This window comes from Ursus maritimus, unplaced genomic scaffold (assembly GCF_017311325.1).
Source record: "Ursus maritimus isolate PB19 unplaced genomic scaffold, ASM1731132v1 scaffold_20, whole genome shotgun sequence".
NCBI classification, from domain to species: domain Eukaryota; kingdom Metazoa; phylum Chordata; class Mammalia; order Carnivora; family Ursidae; genus Ursus; species Ursus maritimus.
In genome coordinates, this window is record NW_024424453.1 from 35,762,732 (window position 1) to 35,788,239 (window position 25,508).

General features: G+C 39.6%; 2 protein-coding genes across 2 annotated transcripts in view; one reads left to right on the forward strand and one right to left on the reverse strand.

Annotated features, from left to right (window-relative positions):
* Window positions 1–14,170, reverse strand: part of EFHB (EF-hand domain family member B) — a 50,193-nt gene extending 36,023 nt beyond the window's left edge. The window contains exon 1 of the mRNA XM_008709174.1: window positions 13,044–14,170. Within this exon, the coding sequence (XP_008707396.1) occupies window positions 13,044–13,952 (909 nt within the window). The 5' untranslated portion in view covers window positions 13,953–14,170. The remainder of the gene's footprint in view (window positions 1–13,043) is intronic.
* A 5,428-nt stretch (window positions 14,171–19,598) lies between these two features.
* The window catches only part of RAB5A (RAB5A, member RAS oncogene family), a 28,662-nt gene continuing 22,752 nt past the window's right edge, over window positions 19,599–25,508 (forward strand). Inside the window, exons 1-2 of the mRNA XM_040636858.1 lie at window positions 19,599–19,953; window positions 22,944–23,199. Coding sequence (XP_040492792.1) covers window positions 23,037–23,199 — 163 coding nt within the window. The 5' untranslated portion in view covers window positions 19,599–19,953; window positions 22,944–23,036. The remainder of the gene's footprint in view (window positions 19,954–22,943; window positions 23,200–25,508) is intronic.

Below are 25,508 nucleotides of genomic sequence, written 5' to 3' on the forward strand. Positions count from 1 at the left end.
TTTCCTCCCCTATAGTTTCTCCACCAAGACCCACAACACAAATATGGTTTTTTTCTTCATAGCCTACACTTTGAACCTGGCTATCCCAAACATACTCTCCAAGCTTGGTGAAAATTTGTCATGTCATTTTTCATGTGGTCCACTAAGAGGCAAACAATGCAATTGTGTTTTATTTATATAGACATAAATTAAACACACTATTATAATAGGGAAACAGTTAAATAAATTATGGTATCTCAAAATTATATACTATTATAGAATCATTTAAAATGATGTATATAAATCATTTTGAATAGTCTAAAAATGTTCATGACATAACGGGAATTAAAACAAAGATGTAAATTTGCATCATACAAATACACAGAATCACATCTCTATATGCAGCAGTACGCACAGAACACACAGACAAAAAGTTGCTAGTTGTGATTCTACTTGAGAGGTCAGATTACAAGTGACTTATTTTCTTCTTTGTACTGTTCTCAATATTTTATTACCATGTATTGCTCTTTTATAAAGCAAAAGAAAGTGATAAAAGGTTACCAAAAAGTCTATAACCAACATCAACTAGAAGAAAAACAGCGGCAAGAGCACTAGAAACTAAAAATCCTGAGTACATCCAGATCCAAGACAGAATTTAGGAGCAGCTTTAATGGACACCTTGAGTTCTACTTCTGAACTCTGAAAAGTAGCCTAGGATTATCCTAATGACCTCCCTAACCTGAGAAGAACAATGATCTTCCTGGAGACTTTCTGTTGCCGCAGGTGTGTGTGTGTGTGTGTGTGTGTGTGTGTGTGTGTGTGTGTGTATCCAGCCAAGAAAAATAAATAAACATTAAGTGTAACCCTATCCCCTAACAAGCCATAAAACACACTCTCTAGTACTGTGAACTCCTAACAGGGACCTCTTCTTGCACCACCACGGATGGGTAGAGCTCCTTAGCACCGTTTCCCAAACTTTAGTCCCATGAACATTTACAGTTAATGGATATATTTCTTTAAATTCTGCTGGCAAAAACTTGGGAAATGCTGGATTACTAAAGTACATTTTAAATCTCAAAAGGAAGAATCATTTAGTGATTTCCCGTTATTTTGACCTTGGAGGTTTTATTTATCTGTGACGCTAAACTAACCTTGCATGAAAAGCCATATAGGAAACCCCAGCTGGATTTTCGTTTTTCTCAGTGTTTCTACTACTGACTTCATTTATAAAAATAAAAATCATATTTTCCAAGGTTGGCAATCAAAGAAAAATCTCCAAATAGGTAAGACAATGGGTTTTTGATAACACAAATCTTGTCCTCTTTTTCTTAAAGATTTCTTTCCAATTATTATTTCTCAACCACAGATTGATTTTAGAAGAGGTGCTGTACCCTTAATTCTTGGGTTCCAACCTTACGTTAATGCCCCCACAATATAACTAAAGCCAGCCTGGAATAAACACTTTAATAATTACTAGTAGATTTTTCTAAGGAGAGAGAGAGGAAGATAAAGTCTCAAACCCAGGGAAGAAAAATGAAAACAGTTTTACAAGATATATTCATCTACAACTTTGGGGTTCCTGCAGCAAGGACTCCCTACCTGATTTATCACTCACCTCCATATAGTATTGTTTTGGCACCTATCACCCAGAAGGATGAGCCCATGCACCCTCAAGTTCAAGTCAAACATTTATACATGATACAGATACATCTTGTCGGGTTCAGAAGTGTTAGAAGAATGAATGGCTGTTGTTATTTTCTTTCTTTTTTTCCAAATTAACTTTTGTCTAAGTAATACATGTTCTTTGTTCAAAAATCAAAGAGCTGTAATAAAAAACAGCATTTCCCTGCCCCATTTGTACCTAGTCCTACTTTCTAGAGCCAACTGTCTTCTATACTTTCAGCCATTTCTTCTGATATTTATCTTCACATTTCTAAACCCTTATACTGCTATATATTGATTACTTTTAGACAATACTGCTACCTTTTATGGTGGAGAAGGTTGTAGCTCTCTTACACCATCACTACTCCCCCTCTCTCATCTTTAATACGTATACATCACACTTTTTGATAAAGCCAATGGTGTTTATATTATCATAACTGTTCCCTGTTGAACTAAGAAGGTATATCATATATTTATTATGTTATGTTATATTATTTTTTCCTAATCATTGCTTTTGCATTTGCATTTTTTGTTTTTTAATGTGTTTATTTCTAAATTTTTCCAAATGCTCCAAATGATCTCAAGTTTCTACAGTGTTTTGTTTGTTTGTTTGTTTGTTTTTTAATAAACTCTCCTATAACCCTTCCTCCTCTTGCTTTAATCTTAGCTGGTTGCTTTTAGGTCTGGTGCAGAGCTCTTGTCCTGGGAATTTTTCTTTTGCCGTTCTTCAGAGCTAGATTGCCCGTTTCCTAAATCCCAACTATTCCTCCTTTGGGTTTATACCCCCATTTCACTGAAGTAAATTCTTTAGTCATTTCCCAAGAAAGAATGCATAAAAAGCCAACTTCTGATTCCTCGCATCTTTGGGGAAAAAAAAAATCCAGGCTCAAAATGGAGCCACTTCTGCTTAGCCCCCTGTCTGCAAACTAGGACTTGATACCTAACCTAATTGCAGTCTCAGCCGTTCCCAGGAATGGAATTTTAAATCAATCAGTCTGGAATTTCCTGATCAACACTACTGAGGTCATCTGCTTGATAGACCCCACCCTTTCCCAAAGAAAGGTGACCTTGCCTGTAATAATCCTTTCTCTTTATTAATGACTTCCTCGTCCCGCCCCCCTTCTGCTTATAAAAACCTTCCATTTTGCACAGCTCCTCGGGAGCTCTTTTCCACTTACGAAAGGGGATGCTGATTAGTTCATGGATTATTGAAAAAAGCCCATTAGATCTCCAAATTTACTCAGCCGATTTTTTTTTTAACAGATTCCTGAAAATATCTTTATTCTATCCTTATTTTTGGTTAATAGTCTAGCTAGGTATAAAATACAAAGTAGCAAATACTTTTCTCAATTTTGAAGGCATTATCCACCGTCCCTTAAGAGGTGGTCTGCGGGGTGCCTGGATGGCTCAGTCAATTAAGTATCTGCCTTCAGCTCAGGATCAGATCATGACCCCAGGGTCCTGGGATCAAGCCCCTTGTCAGGCTCTCTGCTCAGTGGGGAGCCTGCTTCTCCCTCTGCCACTCCCCCTGCTTGTCCTCCTGTGCTAAAAAATTAAAAAAAAAAAAAAAGTGGTCTGGGGCACCAAGCTGGCTCAGTTACTGGAGCATGCAACTCTTGATCTTAGGGTTGTGAGTTCAAGGCCCACAGTGGGCAAAGAGATTATTAAAAAAAAAAAAAAAATTGGTCTTGCTCTTTAGAAGTCTAATGCAGTTCTGAATGTTGCTCCATTGTATGTGACTTTTTTCCCCTGTGTAAGTATTTAGAATCATCTCTATATCCCCGGTTTTCAGAAATTTCACAACAATGATCCATGGTATGGGTCATCTTCCCTTCATTTGGAATTAACTCCTTGCAATCTTGATTTGTATCCTAAATCCAAATAAATTTTGCTGTTTCTTTGAGAATTTTCTCTACTTCATTTTATGTATTCTCTCTTTTCAGACCTGCTTTTAATCAAATGTATCTGAATATTTCTAATCTTTGTTTTAATGTCTGGGAAATGTCTTTGATTTCATCCTCCCGATTTAGTTAGACTATATTTAGTTCTGAAAAGTTCTGTCCTTTTAAAAGTTGCCATCTTGTTTTATGGATGCCACATCTTATATCTCTCATCTTTTTTGTTTACATTTTCCTCTGCTCCCTCTATGTTTGTATGTTTCCTGTTAGCTTGTTTTGGCCCCTTGCTTTCAAGCTGGAGTCTGATCATTATGTTAAAAAGTTAGGCACTACAAAGATGATTAGTAGCTCTGTGTGTGTTTTGCAGGACTTGAGTCTTGGGTTTTCTTATAAGGTGATCAGATGATGAGGCAGCCTTTATTTTGGTGGAATCCCCAGCGTCATTTTTCCCCCTCTTGACTATTCAGAATTTCCAGAGAATAGTAATAATGGTAATAGTAGTTGACAATTATAGAGCACATAGCAATGTAAGTATTTTATATGTATTAATTCATTTAGTACTCAATGATTTCCACAAAGTAGGTGTTTTTACCACCATCTCCATTGTAAGCAAAATGAGGCACAGAGAGGTTGAGTGGCAGAATTACATGGCTTAATATACTGGCACATATCTGAACCCAAGCAGGCTGGCTTTCAAATCTCTACCCTTACTCATGATCCTCCGTTGCTTCTATGCACTGCGTACTGGTGAGAGGGCTGGCTTTCCTCTTGGCTGCTGGCCCTCCAGGGGCCCATTAGGAGAGGAAGCTAGAGAAACCACATTACAGAAAGTACACTTTTACTTATTAATGTCCCATTTCAGCATGGACCCATACCCCTGACTTATCTTGGCCTTGGCATCTTTGACTATAAAAACTTTCTTGGGAAAATAAATCCACAGATTTGGTGGAAAGGAGTATCTGCTGGTGCAGAGAGGTAGGGAGTCTGGGTAGCATAGGATGGAAAAGTAGAACTAGAAACCAAACTGTGCTGAATATGAACTTTCAACTGATCTTTTGACTTTCAGATCCAAGCTTTATTACAATTTGTTCCAAGGGCTAAGCTTCTCAGGGATTATTCCAGGCAAACTAGATCATATATGGTGGAAATTACCACCCGATTCCCCTCAAATTTCATTTTCTTCTGTGCTGCAAAATCAGTTGCCATATCTCCATTTCCTCTTTTCTAAAGTTCATTGAAATTTCTTAACTGTTGTCTCTCTTCTCTATTATACTTTTCCTTATGGTTTATTATCTTTAAAAAAAACTATTCCAGGCATCAAAAATCAGAAAATTAGCATTGATATATTATTAGTGTCTAATTTACGGACACCATTCAAATTTTACCAGTTGCTCCAATATTGTCCTTTATAACAAAAGGAACAAACCCAAGATCACAATGTGATTGTTTGGTTCCTCTGAGCAGCAGATATCATGTTTAGACATATAAAAGATTTATTAGGGAAAACACCTGTGAAAGATAATGGGGGAGGAGTGAGTAGGGAGAACTTTCAGACTATGATGCCTCTGAAAGGAGAGAGAGAGGAAGTATTAAGAAGGAAGAGCTTAAAGGGCACCTGGGTGGCTTGGTTGGCTGAGTGACTGACTCTTGATTTCCGCTCAGATCATGGTCTCGGGATCAACGCCTGTGTCTGGCTCAGCAGAGTCTGCTTATGATTCTCTCTCTCTTTCCCTCTTCCTCTGCTCCTCTTCCAGCTCACACACTCATGCGCTAGCAACGCTCACTCTTTCTCTTTCTCTCGCTCAAATAAATAAATAAATAAATAAAATCTTTAAAAAGAAGGAGGAAGAGGAGGTGGAAGAGCTTCAGACTACCTCACAGTTGTGAGAAAATTTTGGCCAGGCCAATGAGTGGTCTCTAAGTTTCCCATTAAAGAAATCCTGTTGGGTAAAAAGAGTCCAGTCCTGGGATCCCTGCCATGCTCCATCACTGGGAGCATCAATGCTGCAATAGCTTCGTGGGGGCAGCAGGAGGAGGCTATCAGTCGGCCATGCTCCCCACAGCAGGTCCCTTTGAAGGGACATATGAGCCAGGCACCTCCATAGCCACCACATCTGCATATACTTAGTTGTCATGTCTCTCTTGTCTTGGTCAGTTAGGAACAGTGCCTAATACTTCCTTGTCTTTCGTGACCCTGACATTTTTTGAGGACAGGCCAGTTATTTTATAAAATGTCCCTCAGTTTAGGTTACTAGTGTTTTCTTATGATTAAAGTTATACATTTTTGTCAGGGATATCACAGAAACAATTCTGTGTTCTTCTGTTGGGAAGGACTCACTGTTAATCTGTCCTATTACTGATAATGTTAAATTTAGTCACTAAATGAAGGTGATGTCTTCTAGGTTTCTCTTCTGTAAAGTTATTTTTCCTTTGAATTAATAATTATTCTATGTAAATATCTAGCTCCTCACCAAACTTTTACCTACTGTTTCATATCCATTGATTACTCTTGCTTAAATCATCACTACTGTGATGATTGCCAAATGGTGACTTTCTGATTCCATCATTCCATCGACATTTATTAATTAGCATTATACTATAAGGAAGCTTTCTTTTCTTGTTATTTATTCAACTGTTCATGTATTTACCTCAGTCTGGGCTTGTGAATATCTATTTTACTCAATGGCAATTTTATTCAATGCCCCAAATATAACAGTTTGGTCCACTAAGAGCTCTTTCAAGCTTATTTCTGTGACCCTTTGACACATCTGCATTATTCTTTGAGAATTTTCTTAGGTTTTGGTTCTTAAAGGTGTTCCAAGTTCATATTATAGTGCACCAACCCTAGAGTCAGCCATTCCTCTGGAGTCCTGATTCCTTTTAATACAGAATGGTATTCAAAAATCAAGATCTGGTTTTGGTGTGCTCATTGCTACCAGATAAACATGGCTTCTAGGTCCTCTTAGAGGATAGAGGTAAGAAATGTGTGTATATATACACACCCCCACATACTAACATCTATATCAATTTTATAATATTCTGTTTTGTTAAATACACGTAGATATAGATATGGATTTACACATGAATATATATATATTTATATACATATACCATGAGTTCCCACCAATACCTCCAATTACAATCTAATACAAGATTCCTTCTATCCTTCTCCTTTTCTTATTGGTAACTTTTTTCTCTATCAGTGAGAAACCTGGCTCCTATTTTTCTCAATATATCCACTTATCTTCTCAGGACCTCTGTATGCAACCAAATTCCCAACTGCACTGACCACCTCCTCACTCAGCCTCCCCCTTTCTCAGTTCCTAATTATACCAGTTCAGCCTCATTTGGCCACCTCCTCAGTCACTCTCCACTGTTTTAGCTTTCAGTGACCATCTCATCATGTGACTGGTTCCAAAGATTCAAGTCAACTCAGGAAGTTGATACGAGACATTTTTAACTACTGAAGACCCTCTGACCCATAATCATCATGCCACCTTCCTCTTGCCAAATTCAGTGTGGGCTAGCATAATGGTCCCATCTCTCCCACTGGGCCTTGGTCAAGATCACTCTGTTTTACCCACAGATATCCTTAATTCTGAATATCTTGGAGAAAAGTTAGGAGTGATAACATCAATTTCTTTCTGCTCAGAAGGCCCTGAACCCAATATGCAAATGATACCACCCACTTCTTAGAATTCTGCAGACATTGGTTCTTTGCGAATTCTGACAAAAATGAGTATTTTCCCCAAATAGCTATGAAGTACTCTTAGTGAATGAGAAAAAATAAGGCACCCCCATTACATGACATTTATCAATTATAAAATCATTTGTCTATTGGTCTCAGGTTCCTTGAAAGCAAGCATCTTTGTGGCTGCAATGCCTAACATACTGTCCAGTCATTGTAGACACTATAATTTTTTTTAATCTTTATTTGAACCTCTCCTTTCTTTTTCCCTTTTGTACCTCAGGGCTCAATACTGTTTACCAATGCACTTTGTAAGGTTCAGTTGTCCTAATAACTCAGTATTTCTGCCATAGTCAGTGCATTAATGGTTATCAAGGGACAGTCTCAGGATGTCTTGGAGAAATAACCATTATAGAGATTTTGATCTCTACCAGAGTGCTTTCTAAGAGACAAGAGTCCTTCCATGGGCTACACGGAGAGGATCTCTATTTACCAGAACCTTTTTAATTCTTGAAGGACACTCTAAAAATCTCTCTGCAGGCGACCATTTCTTGGAAACTTTTCCTGAATACAGGTCCTTGTGCTACACCAATGACTGTTTTACTGGAAGGACTAGAAGGCTTAATGGGGGTCTCATAAATCCATCAGAGCAGACCTTCACATACAGCTCAACACCAACTTTGGGCAGGAACTTCAAGCAACAACAGGATAAGTGTCCTTCTCATGAGATGGGTCTGCTCCCCTTCCCTCAACACCAGAAAGGCCTCTGATTGAGATGAGTCCCCCAATTCCCTGAATACACCCTGATACAAAGCAGTTGTCCACAAGTATTGATTTTAGCAGGCTCTTCACAATAGGAATTTCCATCTGAACACTCGTCACAGTCATGTGCTTGAAACTGGGTTTTGAAATCACCCAAATGCACTTCCTTCCTTCTCTGAGACTGTATGATCTCAGGGGCATCAAATAGGTTACCATCTTATCCCTTGGTGAAGATGTTGAGGGATCTCCTGTCCTTCCCCTTTCAGCTGTGTGAATTCTACCAGGCTTACCAAGAAATAGGTAATATGCATAATGGATAAAAAATTACAAGCATAAAGACAATTGGAAATAGGGAAGGCTTCCCAATGCCTTTTATACCAGCTTTACTCTCATACCAAACTCAAAGAAATATGGTAGAAAAAGGAAAACTACTGTTCAATCTTACATGGGATCATAGATACAAAAGTGCTAGTAAAATAGTAGCAAATCAAATCCTAGAATATGTTATAATAATATATCAAAACCAGGTAGGGCTTAGCTCAAAAATATGAGGATGGTTTGCTATTAGAAAATTAACAATTTTAATTTGGAAAATAAATATTTCAGCAAATGTGGGGAAAAGCTCTCCATGGTTCAAGCTCTATTCCTAATTTTTAAACATTTTTAGCAAACTGGGAATGAATATAGGTATCCTTAATTTGATATATCAGAAATCTCCAGCAAAAATACTTGATAGTGAAACATAAAAATCACTCACATTAAAATTTGAAGAGACCCCACTTTCAATATTGCATTATTGATCATAAGCAATGTAATGAGATGGGAAATAGAGATAGGAGGTATATATACTGAAGAAGGAAAGACATAGTATCAATATGATTGCCTACCTAGAAAATCCAAAAGAAATAATTGTTAGGTAGGATGCAATGGGAAGTTACTCAAATAAGAGGTTTGAAAACTATCAGAAGGGAGGAGGGAAAGGGACAAAAGCAGGGAAGGAATGTGTTTTGTTTTGCAGAACCAACAGTTCCAGCCACGGAGATGCCCAACTAGGTGTTTCACCCAATATCCCCTTACTAGGTGTGTCTCACCTGGTAACCCCCTACTTGAGCCAGTTTGAGCTGAAATGGAGCTGAGGACCCACGCAGAAAGCCCTCCAAGTTGTCCTGAGGATATGTTTAGTTCACTGTAATACTAAGTTCTCCTCCTATGAGCAGAGTTTCTGTCATTTTTTTGAACATACAATGTATGTACTATCATGTTAACATGCTAGGCATGCACAATTAAACCACAAGTGCACCTGCAAGCTCCCTGCCCCCAAAACACTGAATAAAATCTCCCTATACTAACCCCATAGGGAGACGGTGCCTTGAGAGCTATCTCCCTGTCTTCTTCCATCGTAACAATAAAAAGTTCTTTGCTTTCAACCTTTCCTTGGGTTGTGCTCAATTTGATGGACTCCAGGCAGCAAACCCTTTGTGTTCACTTATATAAAGAGAAGCAATTAAAACTAATAGGAGTTGCCCAAGATGACCAGATATAAGAATAAGAAAAACTGAAAACAAACATATGGAACAATTTTCAATCTCATCACAAATCCAATAAATGTGAATTAAAACAATGCTTTACAAATCATTAATTTTAAAAATTTAGTGGTACAATCTTTTAGGAGGGGATTTGGCAACAGTAACTAGAAAAAGATATATCCTTTGGCTTCTGCTGAAACTCTATCCTAAGGAAATATTCTAAGACATATAAAAAGATATATACATAAAGATGTTCACAAGCTATTTTTATAGAAAAAATCTGGAAAAAATCTAATGTCCAAAAAGAGAGGGAGTGAATTAGCTAAAAAATCATATATTGGCTTAAAGAAATATTGTTTTTTATCATTAAAAGATCTTTTAAGGTCTCTGTAATAACACTGAAATTGTATTAAATGATAATTAGTGAAAAATCAAGAAAAACAATTTGTATATTTGGCATAACAACTACACAAAAACACATTTGGAGAAAAGTGTCACAAGAAATGTAGTATAGTCAAGAATTCAGACTTGAGTCTGAAGTTGTGACTTCAAATCCTGGGGCTACCACTTCCTAGCTACATGACCTTGGCCAAATTATCTAATTTGCCTCAGTTTCCTCACCTGTAGAATAAAATTTAATAATAGCAGCTGTCTCACAGTATCGTTATGACAGCAAATGAGTTTATACCTGCAAAGCTCTGTGAGTACTGATGTTGATATGGTAAGCTGCTAATAAACATTTTTCTTTTATAGTAAAAAATGGATATTTTAATATTAAAAATATTATTTCTAGTCCTCACTAATCTCTTCTCTTGACTATACCCTAATTTCGCTTCCTCCTGTTTATCTAGTATCTGGTTCCACCCATTATTTCCTTCGTGTTATCTCAAACTCCTCTACTGATTCACTAAATAAATAGAGTCCTAAGTGGAATCTTTACTCCCTTCTCTTCACTGTCACACTTAAGGAAAAACAAAGTTCACAATACCTTTCTTCAATTTGAATTTCCCATTCACTCTTCAGTACATTAGAATCTGAATTCTCTTTCCCTTACGCCATTGTAACAACATTACTAATTTCCTTTACGTCCAAAACGAATCTGCATCACAGGTGTTTTAACACTGCTAGTCACTTTCTCCTTGAAACTGTCTTCCCTGTCCTATCACACTTAGAAAGGAGGATGTGAGAGGAGGAGGAAGCACAGGTCTTAGAATTGCCTCTGTTGGAAACCAGAAGCTGGTATCTATCTGCCCATGTGTGAGATCAGGTCTGAAGCCATAGACTACAGAACCAATCCAGAAAGAAGAAGCAGGTGTGGTCAAGTGAAAGAGTGTGGCTGGGGAAATCCAATAAGGGAAACAGAAAGCAAAGTGGGTCAAAGACAAAAGAACACCCTGAATCCAAAGGGGAACAAAAAGTCTGCAGACATAGAAAAAATTCTGCAGAATCCCTCTCACCACTTTCAGCAGTAACGTATTGTCAAATCTCAGTGTGTGGAGTCTTTTATTCTCAGAATACCTCAAGGGTGGATCTTTTATGTTCCTCAATACCACCCTCTTGGACTCACCTCTTTCTTCTCTGACTCTTCGTTCTCCAGTTTAATCATCCAGCCTTCCTTCATCATATATTTACTAAATGACCACTAGGCATTGTGATATGCCATGGAGCTGCACAATAAATAAGGTAAAGTCCCTCTCCTCAAAAGCTCAAATAATTGACATTTCTTTCTCTGTCCACCGCATGAATGTGTTTCCCAAGGTTCTTGCCTAGATACTTCTATCTTACCCATGGCTCCAACTGTCTCACATTACCAACCATATCCCTGGCTTCTTCATCTGATATCTTATAGATATTTCAAACTCAGGATGGCCAACACCAAATACTCATTTGCCACCAAACCAGAAGAGACCATTATCAACCAGAAACTCCTAAGTCATCCATCAGCTTTCCTTTCTTTCACCACATATATGAACAACTGGATGGCAATTCTTTTCTTTTTTTAACAACTTTATTTGTCTATTTATTTTTAAAGATTTTCTTTTTTTCTTCTTCTTCTTCTTCTTTTTTTTAATGTAGGCTCCACGCCCGGCATGGAGCCCCACATTGGGCTTGAACTCACAACCCTGAGATGGAGACTTGAGCTGAGATCAAGAATCAGAGGCTTAACCAACTGAGCCACCCAGGTGCCCCTGGATGGCAATTTTTAACAATATCATCTCCTACAAAGCTTTCAAAATTGCACTCTCCTCTCTATTCTTTCTAACTCTACATTATTTTCTCTCCATAATTACTTTGATAAGGCCTTCTAACTTTTTCTGTCACCCAAAATCGCCCCCTTCCAGTCCATCATTACTGCTGATATTAAAATTATCTTTCCAAAAGGCAAATTTTATCCACCATTGCTTCTGTTTCCATATGTTTTACCCCTGTATTCTGGATGTTTAGATTTCTTCCACGTATTTCTTTTCATCTGTATCTCTTAACACCATGCTGGATAAAAAAAATTGCTTATATTTTTCAAATACAAGAAACTTTGGTCATGTTCTCTGCCTTTCTTTTTTTTTTTTTTTTTTTAAAGATTTTATTTATTTATTTGACAGAGAGAGACAGCCAGCGAGAGAGGGAACACAGCAGGGGGAGTGGGAGAGGAAGAAGCAGGCTCATAGCAGAGGAGCCTGATGTGGGACTCGATCCCGGTACACCAGGATCACGCCCTGAGCCGAAGGCAGACGCTTTAACGACTGCGCTACCCAGGCGCCCCATGTTCTCTGCCTTTCTTTGCCAAAAGTACTCCAAATCTTTTTTCCCATCTGACAAATCAGTTCAAATCAGCTCAAATATTTTTAAATTAGCTCAAATATTACTTGCTCTGCGAAGCCTTTCCTATCTCCTTCAAACAGAGCTGCCCAATCTTCCCACTGAGCTCTGTGCTTAGAGTATATCTCTATTAAGGAAGAATCACATTTGTTTTCTATTCGTTTGAGAATCTATATAACATTTGTTTAGTTATCAGTCTCTAACATTAGAATGAATGTCTAAACCTAGACTGTACGGATAATGTATTTTTGTTATATATTGCCCTGTATCCAGCAAAATGGCCACCACCACCACAAGTCTTTGCTGAAAGAATGAGTAACTCGCAGAATAAATAATCAATGGGGGAATTTTTTTTTCTTGTTTCCTTCATTACATGGTTATTAGGATACTACATGTATCTTGGTGAAAAGGTCAAGGAAATGCAGATTGATAAATAAAAGGAAGGTCAAAGGAGAAAGGCAGGAGAAATCAAGAAGAACCACCCGTGTGCACAGAAAACAAAACTGACATCCAGGAAGAGAGGTAAAGAATGAGAAGAGATCAGACAAAGTGAAAGCTGGAAAGAATTCAATGGGACAAGGAATATCAGAAGCTCAGTGAAATCTTTGCAATTTGACTCCATGAATATAAACAAGTTTCATCAGTTTATCATCTTGATAAAGACATGGATATACATAGTTCTTAGGGAAAGTACTAGAAAAAAACACTTACACTTGGCCAGCAAGGCATCCGATCAAAAAATTTCCCAGAGTATATGGGTCTGATGAGATCTGGAGGTTCTACTCCTGGTTCAGTGTTTTCAGCCTCCTTTCTCTCTTCCAGTTGTTGGGCAAACTGGCTCTCAGACGGTTCTATCACCAAGCCTATTTGGGGTCCTGTGTTATCTAGCTCTTCTAGTTTGGGTAGACCAGTGTCCACCTCCACAGGAGGCTTCATCTCTTCACTGGGCTTCATCACCACACAGGTCTCTTTTCCCAGGTCCTGTCTAGGTTCTATCTCCAAAGTAGGTTGCCCTAACCCTTCAGAGGAACCAGCCACAGAACCTCTCCTGCTCCCTAGAGCCTGTGGACTTTCACATACCATGCCCAAGTGAGGCTGTATTATCCTTCCAGAACACCCTGCCAAAAGACACTCGTTTTCTAAGCCCATTCTTCCTGGCAACATACCTAGAGAAGATTTTGTTTCCTGGGAGGCTGAGACCCCATAGACTCCTAAATTACTCCTCTCCGGGACGGTCTTATAAAGATTCTGTCTTTTTAATTTCATTTCAAGCTCCTTGCTCAATGGAGATTTTGTTTCTGGTGATGCTATCCTCTCTTCAAGTTTATTACTACCCAGGAGGCTCTCCCTACAAGAGGAATCTTTTTTTCCTAATCCTACTCTGAACCCTAACTCCGTGGGAGATTTTGTTTCCATAAGGACCCCTCTCTCTCCTAAGTCATCCTTTCCTTCGAGGGAGAGATCAACCGCCATGCTCTGGGGAGATTTCCTCTCAGACACCCTCATTCCTCCAGCGGCACTCATCTCTAAGGGGAAAGCTGTACCTGCCTCAAGGGAAGTTCCTAATCCCTTGGGGTGTCCCAACCCTTTAGGGGACCCCACTCTCACGAAAGAACACATCTCCACTCGGACTCCCTGCCCACAGCTTCCTGTCTACCAATTTACACCTAGCGGAGTTCACGGACAAAAAGCCGCCGAAGGTCTGTTTACCGGGTTACCTAGGAAACAGGGGCGTGGCTTGGCGCGCAATTGTTTCATCAGGCTGGTCCCGGCCCTTTTTCTCCCACTTCGTCTCTGTCCGTTTCTCTCCCTTCTTTCTCTCCTTCTCTCCCTCTCTTCTCTTTTCTTCCTCCTTCCTTACTAGATCTGGAGGGGAAGAAAACTTGAAGGATGTGGTCGTGGGCACTAGAGAAAATGCTCACCAACTTTGGTTTCGCAAGCAACTCAGTCCCCCTGGGATGGATTTAGCCATGGGCTTCTTCCTGGCCATTGGCCTATTAATTTTACTGGCGATCAGGGAATAAGTAACCATTTTTCTGGTGGTGACCATTAATTTTAGGTCCTTCCTTGTGCAAGTACATGCATACTGCATGTAGTTCTTTTAGCCTAAAGAACCACCTTCAATTCTGTAAAGTTATTATATTTGGTTCCTATGGTACAGAAACAAAGTCTTTGAGAACATTTACACTTTAATAACTAGGCTTTAAATAGCATTTAAATATATTAAAGTTTGAGATGTGTTACACAATAATGCATACGACTTTTTAAAATACTGTGGCAAACTCGTTTTAAGCATGGGATTTTTATAAAAATATTTTATCTATTTGAGAGAGAGTGTGTGAGGGACAGAGGGAGAAACAGACTCCCCACTGAGCAGGGAGCCCTACACAGTGCTCGATCCCAGAACTTCCAGATCATAACCTGAGCCAAAGGCGGAGGCTTAACCGAACGAGCCACCCAGGCACCCTAAGCATGGGATCTTCTTTAAATTAGGCTTATACCTTTGTCAGGTTTTAAGTATTCTCTTCACCCAGGGTGGGGCTTGAACTCACAACCCTGAAGTCAGGAGTTGCATGCTCTTCAGACTGAGCCAGCCAGGCAGCCCCCTTTGTCAGGTTTTAACGAAAGTGTATTTGGTGAATATTTGTCATGTTCTACACATACAGGGAATACAGAACACCTGGCTTAGAATCTGAATGGAATTTATAGGATTCCAGTCTTTTAGAAACTAAGAAAAACTTGTAAAATTAAAAATTAAAAAAAAATGCTTAGGAGATATTATTTCACATTTGAAAAAAATTGTATACTGTAATTTTCAGATAATTAATATAAATATTTTCCCCCTTGAGAAAGTCCTCCTTCCCCTCCCATTTAAAAAGCATTTTAAATGACTTGATAGCATGTAAATGAAGGCATGTCTATGCATAAGCATTCATTCAACTCTTTCAGTTTACGAATAACTATTGAGTACCTACTTTGTGTCAGTGCTAGGAATATTATGGAATATAAGCCAATCCCTATCTCTTGGAACTTATATTCTAGTGGGGATAGATGACTATCAAGTAAACAATGTGAAATTTCACTATGTGAAATGCCAAAACCAAACATAGTGACAAGTGTAGTGAAGAAAGCAATACTTTGATATGAAGGGATGCTACTTTAGAATTGGTGGGCCTAGAAGTTACTTGAACTGAGGCTTGCATTAAGCCCTGCAAAGACTTGAACTTTTTAAACATGACTAGCTCAAGTTCCCATAGTCTTTTTCTCATTGCCTTGCCACCATGCCTACAATTCCTTAAGTTAGAATTACCTTTAGGCTTGTCTCAGTCCCAATTGCCAGTCATTACCACCTTTGATTCATTCTTCAGCTACACAATGGTGGAAAGATTTCCTGGAAGAGAAAGTAGAAGATACAGGGTAAGAGTGCTGGGGATGATGGATGCAAAGTGCTGGGAATTTCTGAGTGAGTATTTAGAGATTTTAGAACAAAGGAAGCATTAAGGGCTGTGTTCAAGTCTATAACTTTTTTTAAGGCCCGTCCACTTTGTAGCTGCCTTAACAAATTTTATCAATTAATAGGATTCCACATTTGACACTAAAATATATACAATTATCAGTCCTCCTCAGTTACCTGGGGTGAGGACAAAAACACAGGCCTACTGTTAGTGGCAGCACCAAGAGCAAAGCTTTACTGTGGCATATCAGTCTCTCCAAAATTGCCAGTGGATCTTAGAAGGGCTAGCCACTGGAGCAGCACTGTTCAAGGCAAACATTATGACTAAACTATAAAATACTATGGAATGTATTTATGAAGGGGGTAAATTAAAAGACAAAATCAGGGGGCGCCTGGGTGGCACAGCGGTTAAGCGTCTGCCTTCGGCTCAGGGCGTGATCCCGGCGTTATGGGATCGAGCCCCACATCAGGCTCCTCCACTATGTGCCTGCTTCTTCCTCTCCCACTCTCCCTGCTTGTGTTCCCTCTCTCGCTGGCTGTCTCTATCTCTGTTGAATAAATAAATTAAAAAATCTTTAAAAAAAATAAAAATAAAAGACAAAATCAGTAAAAAAGAAAAAAAAATGAGGAAGCAATATCCCAGAACAATGAAATGTGAAGTTCCTAACAATTTATAAATTTCACCATCCATGTGTTATTTGTGATGTCTTCTTAAGTCAAATGTTCATCATTCTAAATGTAATTAAGTTCACAAATATTTTTGAGGTCCCTCATGTCAAAGATCCTTTGTGAGGAATTGAAACGAATAAATTATTGTTTTGGTTCTTAAGAACTTTAAAATCCTAATGAGATTTTATTTTATTTTATTATTCTTTTTTATTTTATTTTACTTATTGGTGGGGGGAGCAGAGAAAGAGAGAGAGAGAATCTTAAGCAGGCTCCATGCCCAGTGCATCAGGAAGGCAATATGACCCTAAAATCATGACCTGAGCTGAAATCAAGAGTGAGATGCTTAACCGACTGAGCCACCCAGGCACCCCCTCCCCCAATGAGATTTTAGTTCCCTAATGGGAATGAAAGTGTGAGGAGGAAAGTCTACGCACTATGAAATAAGACAGATAGATATTAGAACCATTATAGAGAGTAAAGCAGAGTAATGTGAAACTACTGGAAAAAGATAATTAAATCCAAAAGTACAGTTGACCCTTGAACAACAACACAGTTTTGAACTGTGTGAGTTCATTTATATGTGGATTTTTTTCAATGTATCAGAAAATTTTTTGGAGATTTGCAAAATTTTGAAAAACCTTGCAAATGATATAGCCTAAAAATACCCCAAAAAATTAAGAGAAAGTTAGGTATTATTATAAGAATAGAATATGTAATACATATAACATACAAAATATGTTATTGGTAAGACTTCCGGTCAATAGTAGGTTATTAGTACTTAAGTTTGGGGGGAGTCAAACATTACATGTAGATGTTCAAATGTGTGGGGAGTTGGTTCCCCTAACGTCTGCATTGTTCAAGGGTTAACTATATCCTCAGATGTGGTCGAGAGCATTTGGCATCTTGGCCAAAGTGAAACCTGAAGTTATGGACAGTAATGGTGTTCTGGGAGGGAGAGAACAAAGTGATCAAATATGCCAAGATGAGAACACACAGGCAACATTCTGGGAACACAGCATAGACTGGTATGATTAGGGTACAAAGCAAGACTTTGGGGAGAGAGAGACTATAGAAATAGAATGAAAGACACATGGGCTGGGAAATAGAGAACTTTGGACTCTATTTTGCAAGCGAGCTATCATTGAACATTTTTTGAGGAGAGTTACAGGCTGAAAAATGAAAAGACAGGGGTGTGCATTAATTTTTTTAAAAAGATTTTATTTGACAGAGAGAGCGAGAGAGCATAAGAAGGGGGAGCAGAAGGAGAGGGAGAAGCAGGCTCCTCGCCAAGCAGGGAGCCCCATGCAGAGCTCAATCCCAGTGCCAAAGGCAGACACTTAACCGTCTGAGTCACCCAGGCGCCCCATTAATTTCTGTTTATATGAATATTACCATGGTGCTGGGATTAGATCACAGATTTGGGGATTAAAGAATTTGGGGTATTAGACTGGACAATGGTTTATGAAGGAAAGTGGGAAGAATGAAGATGATTTTGCCCTTTCAAGTCCAGGTGACTGGAAGCCTGTTAATACCAGTCAACTAAGCAGAAGCAGGTTGGGGCTGCAGTAAGTTTGGTTTGGGACATACTGTTGAAATGCCAAAACTGATGTGACATATCCTATTTCCTGATTCTTCCTTGGATTGTCCAAGAAGTACTAAGATGACTAACATATTGTATTAGAACAAGCTCTTGGGGATGAAGTGCCACAGATATCATTTAGGTATGACGCATTATGCTCTTCTGGTTAGTAACTGGTGAGTTGATCTAGAAGACTGGCTATTCAAGGGTTCAAATCATCTTCATTGCATAATGTTGACAGAGAATCCCCAGGATACCTTACCTCAAGTACACATCCTAGACAATCACTGTTGATGTTCTCAAAACAGGGCTATACATGCTAAAAGGCAAACTGAAAAGTAGCCCTTATCCTGAAGGAAAGTCAATTTAACATTCCACCAATTACAAAATGAATTATTTTGCTTTGTTCAGATACCTGGCCAGAAACTATTGTATGAAATGTAACCAAAGAAGAACGTGTTATGTAGATCTGCCGTGGAGGGTAATGAATGTTTTGAGTTGTCTTCTACTGGAATCCTGCTTAAGAACTCAGATTTTGGAGCGAGCCTGCAGGTTAGAATACAATTTCACTACCAGCTCAGTGGTGATTTGGGGCAAGTTACACAATCTCTGCTTCAAATTCTTTACCTTTAAAACGGGCACGCCTCATTCATTAATTCCACAACCATGACTGAAGACTCCCAGCTGCCAGGCATTGTGCTAGACAGACTTGAGGACCACTTTGGGGAGTTAATACTCTAATATAGCAAGGCAATTAGTTTCAGATATTCATTTGAGCGAAACCTTGTAGTGTTAAGAGTAAAATGCAGTAACTCCTGCAAAGCATTTAGTACAATGACTCGCAAAGGGAAATCCTGAATAAAATCGAGCTATTATTCTAAGATTTGCTCCCCCCCACCATCAAAAATAGGTAAACTGTGAATAAGAGCAGGTTATTATTTTAAGATTTCCTCGCCTAGAGACAACTTTTGTATGGGGAGGTTCTAACCCTCTTCCCTGGATTAAATACCACAGTAAATACCTTTTCGACCCATGCTTCCCCTCAGGACATGTTGTGGGGGGGCTCTCTCGTGCTAGAAAAGTCCTCCCCCAAAAGCCCCTTAGCCAAGTTGCCACGGCTAGGGCGTTGCAGGGTAGGGTAATTGGGACTCCGAGTTAATATTCACGAAAGGAACTTCGCCGCCCTACGTGGGCAGGGAGCAACAGACCCTAGTTCTCTCGCGCTTCCCCAAAAGCAAGGCAGTAAAAGAGCTCCCCCACCCGCAGCCGCCGCGAGCCCGAGACCGACACCCAGATGACAATGGCGCCTGCAAGGGCGGGGCCGCGCTCGCTTAGGATGTGGGAGGGAGGAAGGAGGAGGCTGACTTGCACCCGGCCGCTCGCAGTGGTCACGTGACACGCCCCACCCGGCCCCACAGAGCCGACCCAGCTGAGAGGGCTCTGAGAAGGGGCGGGGGAGCGGATGGAGAGCTGGGACTCGCGCCCGCGGAAGTGACGAAGGGGCGTAGTTCGCTACGTGCAGCGACGTGGCGGAGAGGCCGGCGCCGGGCGGCGGAAGTGGCTCCCGCGCTGGGACTTGAGTGTTTGTGTTTTGGTTCGCGGCGGAGCCGGCGGCTGGCCTGAGGGGAGGAGGCAGAGGAGGGAGGAGGAGGAAGAATTAGTCGGAACTCGAGCGCCGGCGGCGGCGAAGGAGGAGAAAGGAAAGAGGAAGGCGGAGCGGAGAGAGGCGGAGACGGAGCCGGACGGGGGCGGCACCACGGCACGATCCCCGCACGGTCCAGTCTGAGGGGAGCGGCCTGAGGAAGAGACGCGCCGCCGCCGTCTAAGCCACCGCCACAGCCTCGGCCTCTTTTCGGGCTGCGCCTGGGACCTGCTGCCGGGAGGCTTCAGCCCCGCGGCTCCGCGTGCTGCGGCCTCAGGTAACCAAACCGTCCCTCCCCTGCCCAGAGCCAGCCGGGACCCTAGGTTATAGGCTGTCCGCGGCCCTGCCGGCACCGAGTCCCCCGCCCATTCTTTCTCACCCGGCGCCTGTGTCCTGGACCAGAGCTATCGAGCCGGGCGTCTCGTCCTGCCGGCTCTGGTGATTCACTCCTCAGAGAACTCTGGGGACCGGGATTTGCGGACTGGCTGAGGGAGCGACGGGTGTCACCCTCTTCCCTTCTCAAGATGGCGCCGTGAAAGAGTGCTGGAGGCCGCGGTTCCGTCTGGCCCCTGTCCTGGCAGTCCTGGAGGGGGTGGTCCCAGCCGAAACCAGACTAGGTTCAGGGAAGCAGGATGGGAAGAATGGCCAGGGGGTCTGGCGGGTCCTCCTTGTTCAGGTCATCCGGAGTTTGGTACCAGTTACTCAGGTGCTCTCCAAGGAGGAACTGGGGCCTACAGCAGGTGTGAATTTGGGGAGCTCCGCCTATCCTCGACTTCCAAAGACCGGTAATAGAGGGAGGAGGAGGCTCGTCAACATAGTCTGCCTAGGGACTGTCTCATCTATGAAAGGTGATGGACCTCAGCTTTAAAGAACTCAAGACAACTAGGCCGCTGAACACGCACAGTGGGTAGAGACAGACCTTATTAAACCTGTCCTGCTGTTCTCTTCCCTTGGACCTGGTTACCCTCCTGAGACTTTCACACTGTAAGCTCTGAACGTCATAATTCACAGATTTTGGTTTTTGTCGGTGTCAAATCAGTTGCCTTTCATGTAACTGGTTAGAAAAAAAACACGTGTATAACACTATGATAATTCAGGAGAGCTCAGGAACTATTTGTAATGTAAAATTGGGATAATGAGTTCATAGGGTTGCTGTAAGCAAAATTCATGGAGTAGTGGTTGGCACATAATAAGTGTGTGGTAAATGTTAGCTGCGCTCATTAATACTATTTTCATTAAAAAGCACCTAGAGACCTTCATAGACTACCACTTATTCTCAGAAGATTTAAAAAGCATTTTATGCAAAATTTTTGTTTTGCAAAATAAAAGTTTCAGTAGTGAATACAAATGAATGCACAGGATTTTTAACCTGAATGATATGCTAATTGTGTCTTTATAATTATTTTCCGCTAGAGAGTGTTGGAGGGAGTTACAGTCTAACAACTTTAACCCTTAAAAGGCAGAGCTAAAATCATATATTTTTTTATGGGAATCTCATATTTTCCCTGAAATTTTGGACCGTGGAAATTCGGAGCATGTTGTCCTTGACAAGTATTTCAATTTGCTGTTTTGGAGGTAGTGAGACAATTGGGAAGTGTTTCAGTTGGTATTGAAATATCTGAAGATGTGTTGGTACATGTTCATCTGCATGATGTTCTGTTGATATTTGGTCATTATTTCATCAAAGAGCCACTTTAATTTGCCAGTTTTCAATCCCTCTTATGTGTTGGCCCCTGTATTAGAGTTTTTGTTTTTTGCTCTCTCTTTTTTTTTTTTAAACGTATATTGTCTCATCTAATCCTCCAGCAGCTATGTAAGCTAGGTATTTTGGAAATGGAGACTTTGGTATAGCCAGCCAGGATTAGATCCCAAATCTGGTATGTTTTTTAGTGGGGGTGGGGGTGGGGTGGGGGGTGTCAATGTGAGGATTGGAGCATTTTTTTTATTATGGAAAAAATTTTAAATATACAGAAGTAGGGAGAATAGTAAAATGAACCCATCACCTGCTTTAAATTATATTATGGCGAGTCGAGTTTTATTTACATCCCCACTGTTTGAAAGCAACTCAGACATATCATTTCATGTGTAAATAGTTCAGTATGCATTACTAACAGGACTCTGCAAAGCTGCTGTTTAGATAAGTCAGCGGTGATTTTATTGTCTCCAGTGTAAGGTCTCATGGATATTTATTAATGAATTCATTGTCCAAAGGGATTCTTACATAAACTCATTTCATGGGGAAGGCAAATTTCTTGTATGAGGTACCTAAATGAAATATAACAGTGGTTTTAAAGAGGCAGTCATCAGGTTTAATGAGCACATGATCAAATTTTAGATAAAAATGGAGAAAACCGTTGTGATTTGTGAGTAGATTAGAAGAGTCCTTTAAATGTTCCCTTATTCCTTTGAGATTGAAAATTAGCATTAGATGATAAGAGAAGTTGCCATTTAGGCTAGGTTTTTCTAGATGTGTTAAATTGAAAATAGTGACATATTTAATTATTAGCCCAAAACTACAGAAACGTGTAAGTAAATAAGACAGTAATAAGCTTACCACATAGAGAACCACTGTTAACACTTCCATGTATAATGTACTTGAGTACATGAGGAAACAATTTTAAGTCTTTTAGCCACTAGACAAACCTGAGAGCCTTAAAATACTTGTTGCTCCAAAATTACCATTAGTTAAACAAAAAAATGTAAAATTTAACAGGGGCCTTCACAAAATAATAGCCAACATTTATTGAGCTCTTACTGTGTTCTAGGATCTTTTGTAAGAACTTTCCATTTATGAACTTTTAATCCAACTAGTCTGACTCCAGAATCTAAACTCTTGAGTCACCTCTCAGGTTGACTAGGTTTGAAATGCAGCTCTGTTGTGGCTCTGTCACGGTTCTGTCACAGTAACTGTGTGACCTCAATCGAGTTACTTAACCTCTCTGTGCCTGTTTCCTCATTTTTAAGGATTGTGGTATCTATAGGATTATTGAGTGACTATGTTAAGTACTTAACTACTTGGCACAAAGTTAAGTCTTTAATAAAGATTAGCTTTAAATTTTTTTTAAAACTCTGAAAATTACAACAGGATTTTAGGCTTAAGTCTCATACCTTTATATTATTACAAAGGTAGTGAATTTAACTAAATGGCATTCAATGTCATGTAGATGTTACAATTAACATATGGATAATGTTGCAAGCAAAATTTACTGAAGTGATTAGCATTAGATTAATTTACTGATTTGTGTATTTAATTACTTTTCTTTACAGGTGTCTCTACATCCAGAAAGAAAAAAATTAACACCTTGCATCCTGGAAGTTCATTTAAGAGACTGAAATTAGGGACTTCTTTCAAATTTGGACATGGCTAATCGAGGAGCAACAAGACCCAACGGGCCCAATACTGGAAATAAAATATGCCAGTTCAAACTAGTACTTCTGGGAGAGTCTGCTGTTGGCAAATCAAGCCTAGTGCTTCGTTTTGTGAAGGGCCAATTTCATGAATTTCAAGAGAGTACCATAGGGGGTGAGATTTTCTTTTTTTCCCTTCATTTAATTGAATTATACGTTGGCAAAAATTTTGCAGTTCCAGTTGTTTGATGATGAATACCTAAATAGGTCTCACAGTGAAGAAAACTGTTCAGCAGACTTCAAGCTTTAAAACTTAACTTGATTTTTGTTTAGATAGTTTCTTCCTACATTTTGATTTCCTGGTTATCCCCAAGACGGTTGTGTAAAAGCTGGAATACAGATGCAAGCATGAACAGAGTCAATGTCCCAAGTATTTAGATTTGATCTGATATCTGTTCCTTGATAATGATTGGAGGCTTCTCCAAATTAATACATGTTTGTGCTAAATTATATTGGCTTTAGAATGAGTAATGGAAATAGTAAAATAATAAAAGTTAACCTATTTGTAAATTGCACTGATTAGTAAAATTAATTTAATTTTATTAAACTTGTTTAAGAATGTTCCTAGGGTGAGGGAAGAGAAAAAGTCAGTGATCAACAAAGAGGGACAAAAAAGGGAAATGGGACCTGGAGAGAAAGATCAAAGAGGGGTTAAGAGGTAGAGTAAGGACTGAATACAATGGTTGTGGTAGAACTGAAATGAGGGGAAGGTAAGAGGCAGGACACAGGTGACAACTAATAGTGCAGTGTTGTGGATAGAAGACAGGAAATTTTATAATTGAATTATTTTTTTTAAATATTAGTACTGACATTTCTTTCTTTTTTTTTTTTTTTTAAGATTTTATTTATTTATTTGACAGAGATAGAGACAGCCCGCGAGAGCGGGAACACAAGCAGGGGGAGTGGGAGAGGAAGAAGCAGGCTCCCAGCAGAGGAGCCTGATGTGGGGCTCGATCCCATAATGCCAGGATCACGCCCTGAGCCTAAGGCAGACGCTTAACCGCTGTGCCACCCAGGCGCCCCTATAATTGAATTTAATCAAAGAAGTTAACAGCTGTATAGCGGTGGGGCAAAACAGCCTTTTCTTCAGGGCCTCAATTTCATCTGTCAAGCGAAGCTTTCAAATTGGGTAATACCAGAGGAAACACAGCTTTAAGATCACAATATTTTGCAAGGGGTGTGTAATTAAACAGTACTATATTTTTAAAGGTATATATAGGTATATTTTAACCTCATACATATAAAAGGTCAAACTTTTGAAATGCATAAGACATGCTCACTGACATGTAGCAACTTCACATCTGTCTTTTAAAAGTGTAACTTTACATCCAGCATTTAATGTATGTTCTCAAGTACACTTGAGAATCTTATTCATAGTTCAGACCCTTCCAGTAAAATAGTTTGTAGAACTATACTACCTCCTGGGTTTTCCTGGCATACGGGAAATACACTACATAGGTGGTATTTCCACTTGAATAGACTCAGAAGTATAGTGGTGATTGTCAACCACTTTTGTTTGTATATCTATCAAGTTACACAGTGTTATACTGTTTAGTGTTTTTTGTTTTGTTTTGTTTTTTTGTGTTTTTTTTAGTATTTATTTATTGAGAGTGTGCACATGGTGGTGGGTTGGATAGGGGCAGAGGGAGGAGAGAATCCTCAAGCAGACTCCCCTCTGAGTATGGAGACCGTCACAGGGCTTAGTCCCAGGACCCAGAGATCATGACCTGAGCTGAAATTGAGTTGGCTGCTAACTGACTGAGCCACCCAGGCACCCCTAGTGTTCTATGTTTTTATAATGAGCATCAAAAATGTAGTCAACGGTATGGAGCTTTTGAGTTAGAAATCTAATGAACAATATATTATACATTCTTTATGGTTTCTTCGTTAATACATTTTTATGTATATATATACATACACATATATATCTGGTTTAGTAATGAAATATTACCTCAAGGTAATATCACTTCTCAAGTGGTTGTCACTGGCAGCACTTCCCAAAGTACATATGCATTTGGGGCTCTAAACATGTGGGCCAGATAGACTTGATATATGCCACCCTCCCCCTTTTCACAGTACATACTAAAATAACAAAAACACTGAAGTACTATAGTAAAGAACTTAATTCCTGGAAACTGCAGGAGCCTCAGAGGCCTAAGACTAGAATCTTCAAAGGTTTTTTGTTGTTGTTGTTGTTGTTTGATACTATGATCATCAAAATGTGTTTTTTCCTAATGACATTTCAAGCAGGACATTTACAAGAAAAATTTAACCCTGTATCAATAAGTCATAAATAGACATTTTCTGATATGTGTGTATGCATATATATAAAATCTCCATTTCTATTTAATACAATGTAATGAATTTTTCAAGTTTTTTGTTCCTACATCTAAAGCTTCCTTAATATTTTCTACTTGTACAGAT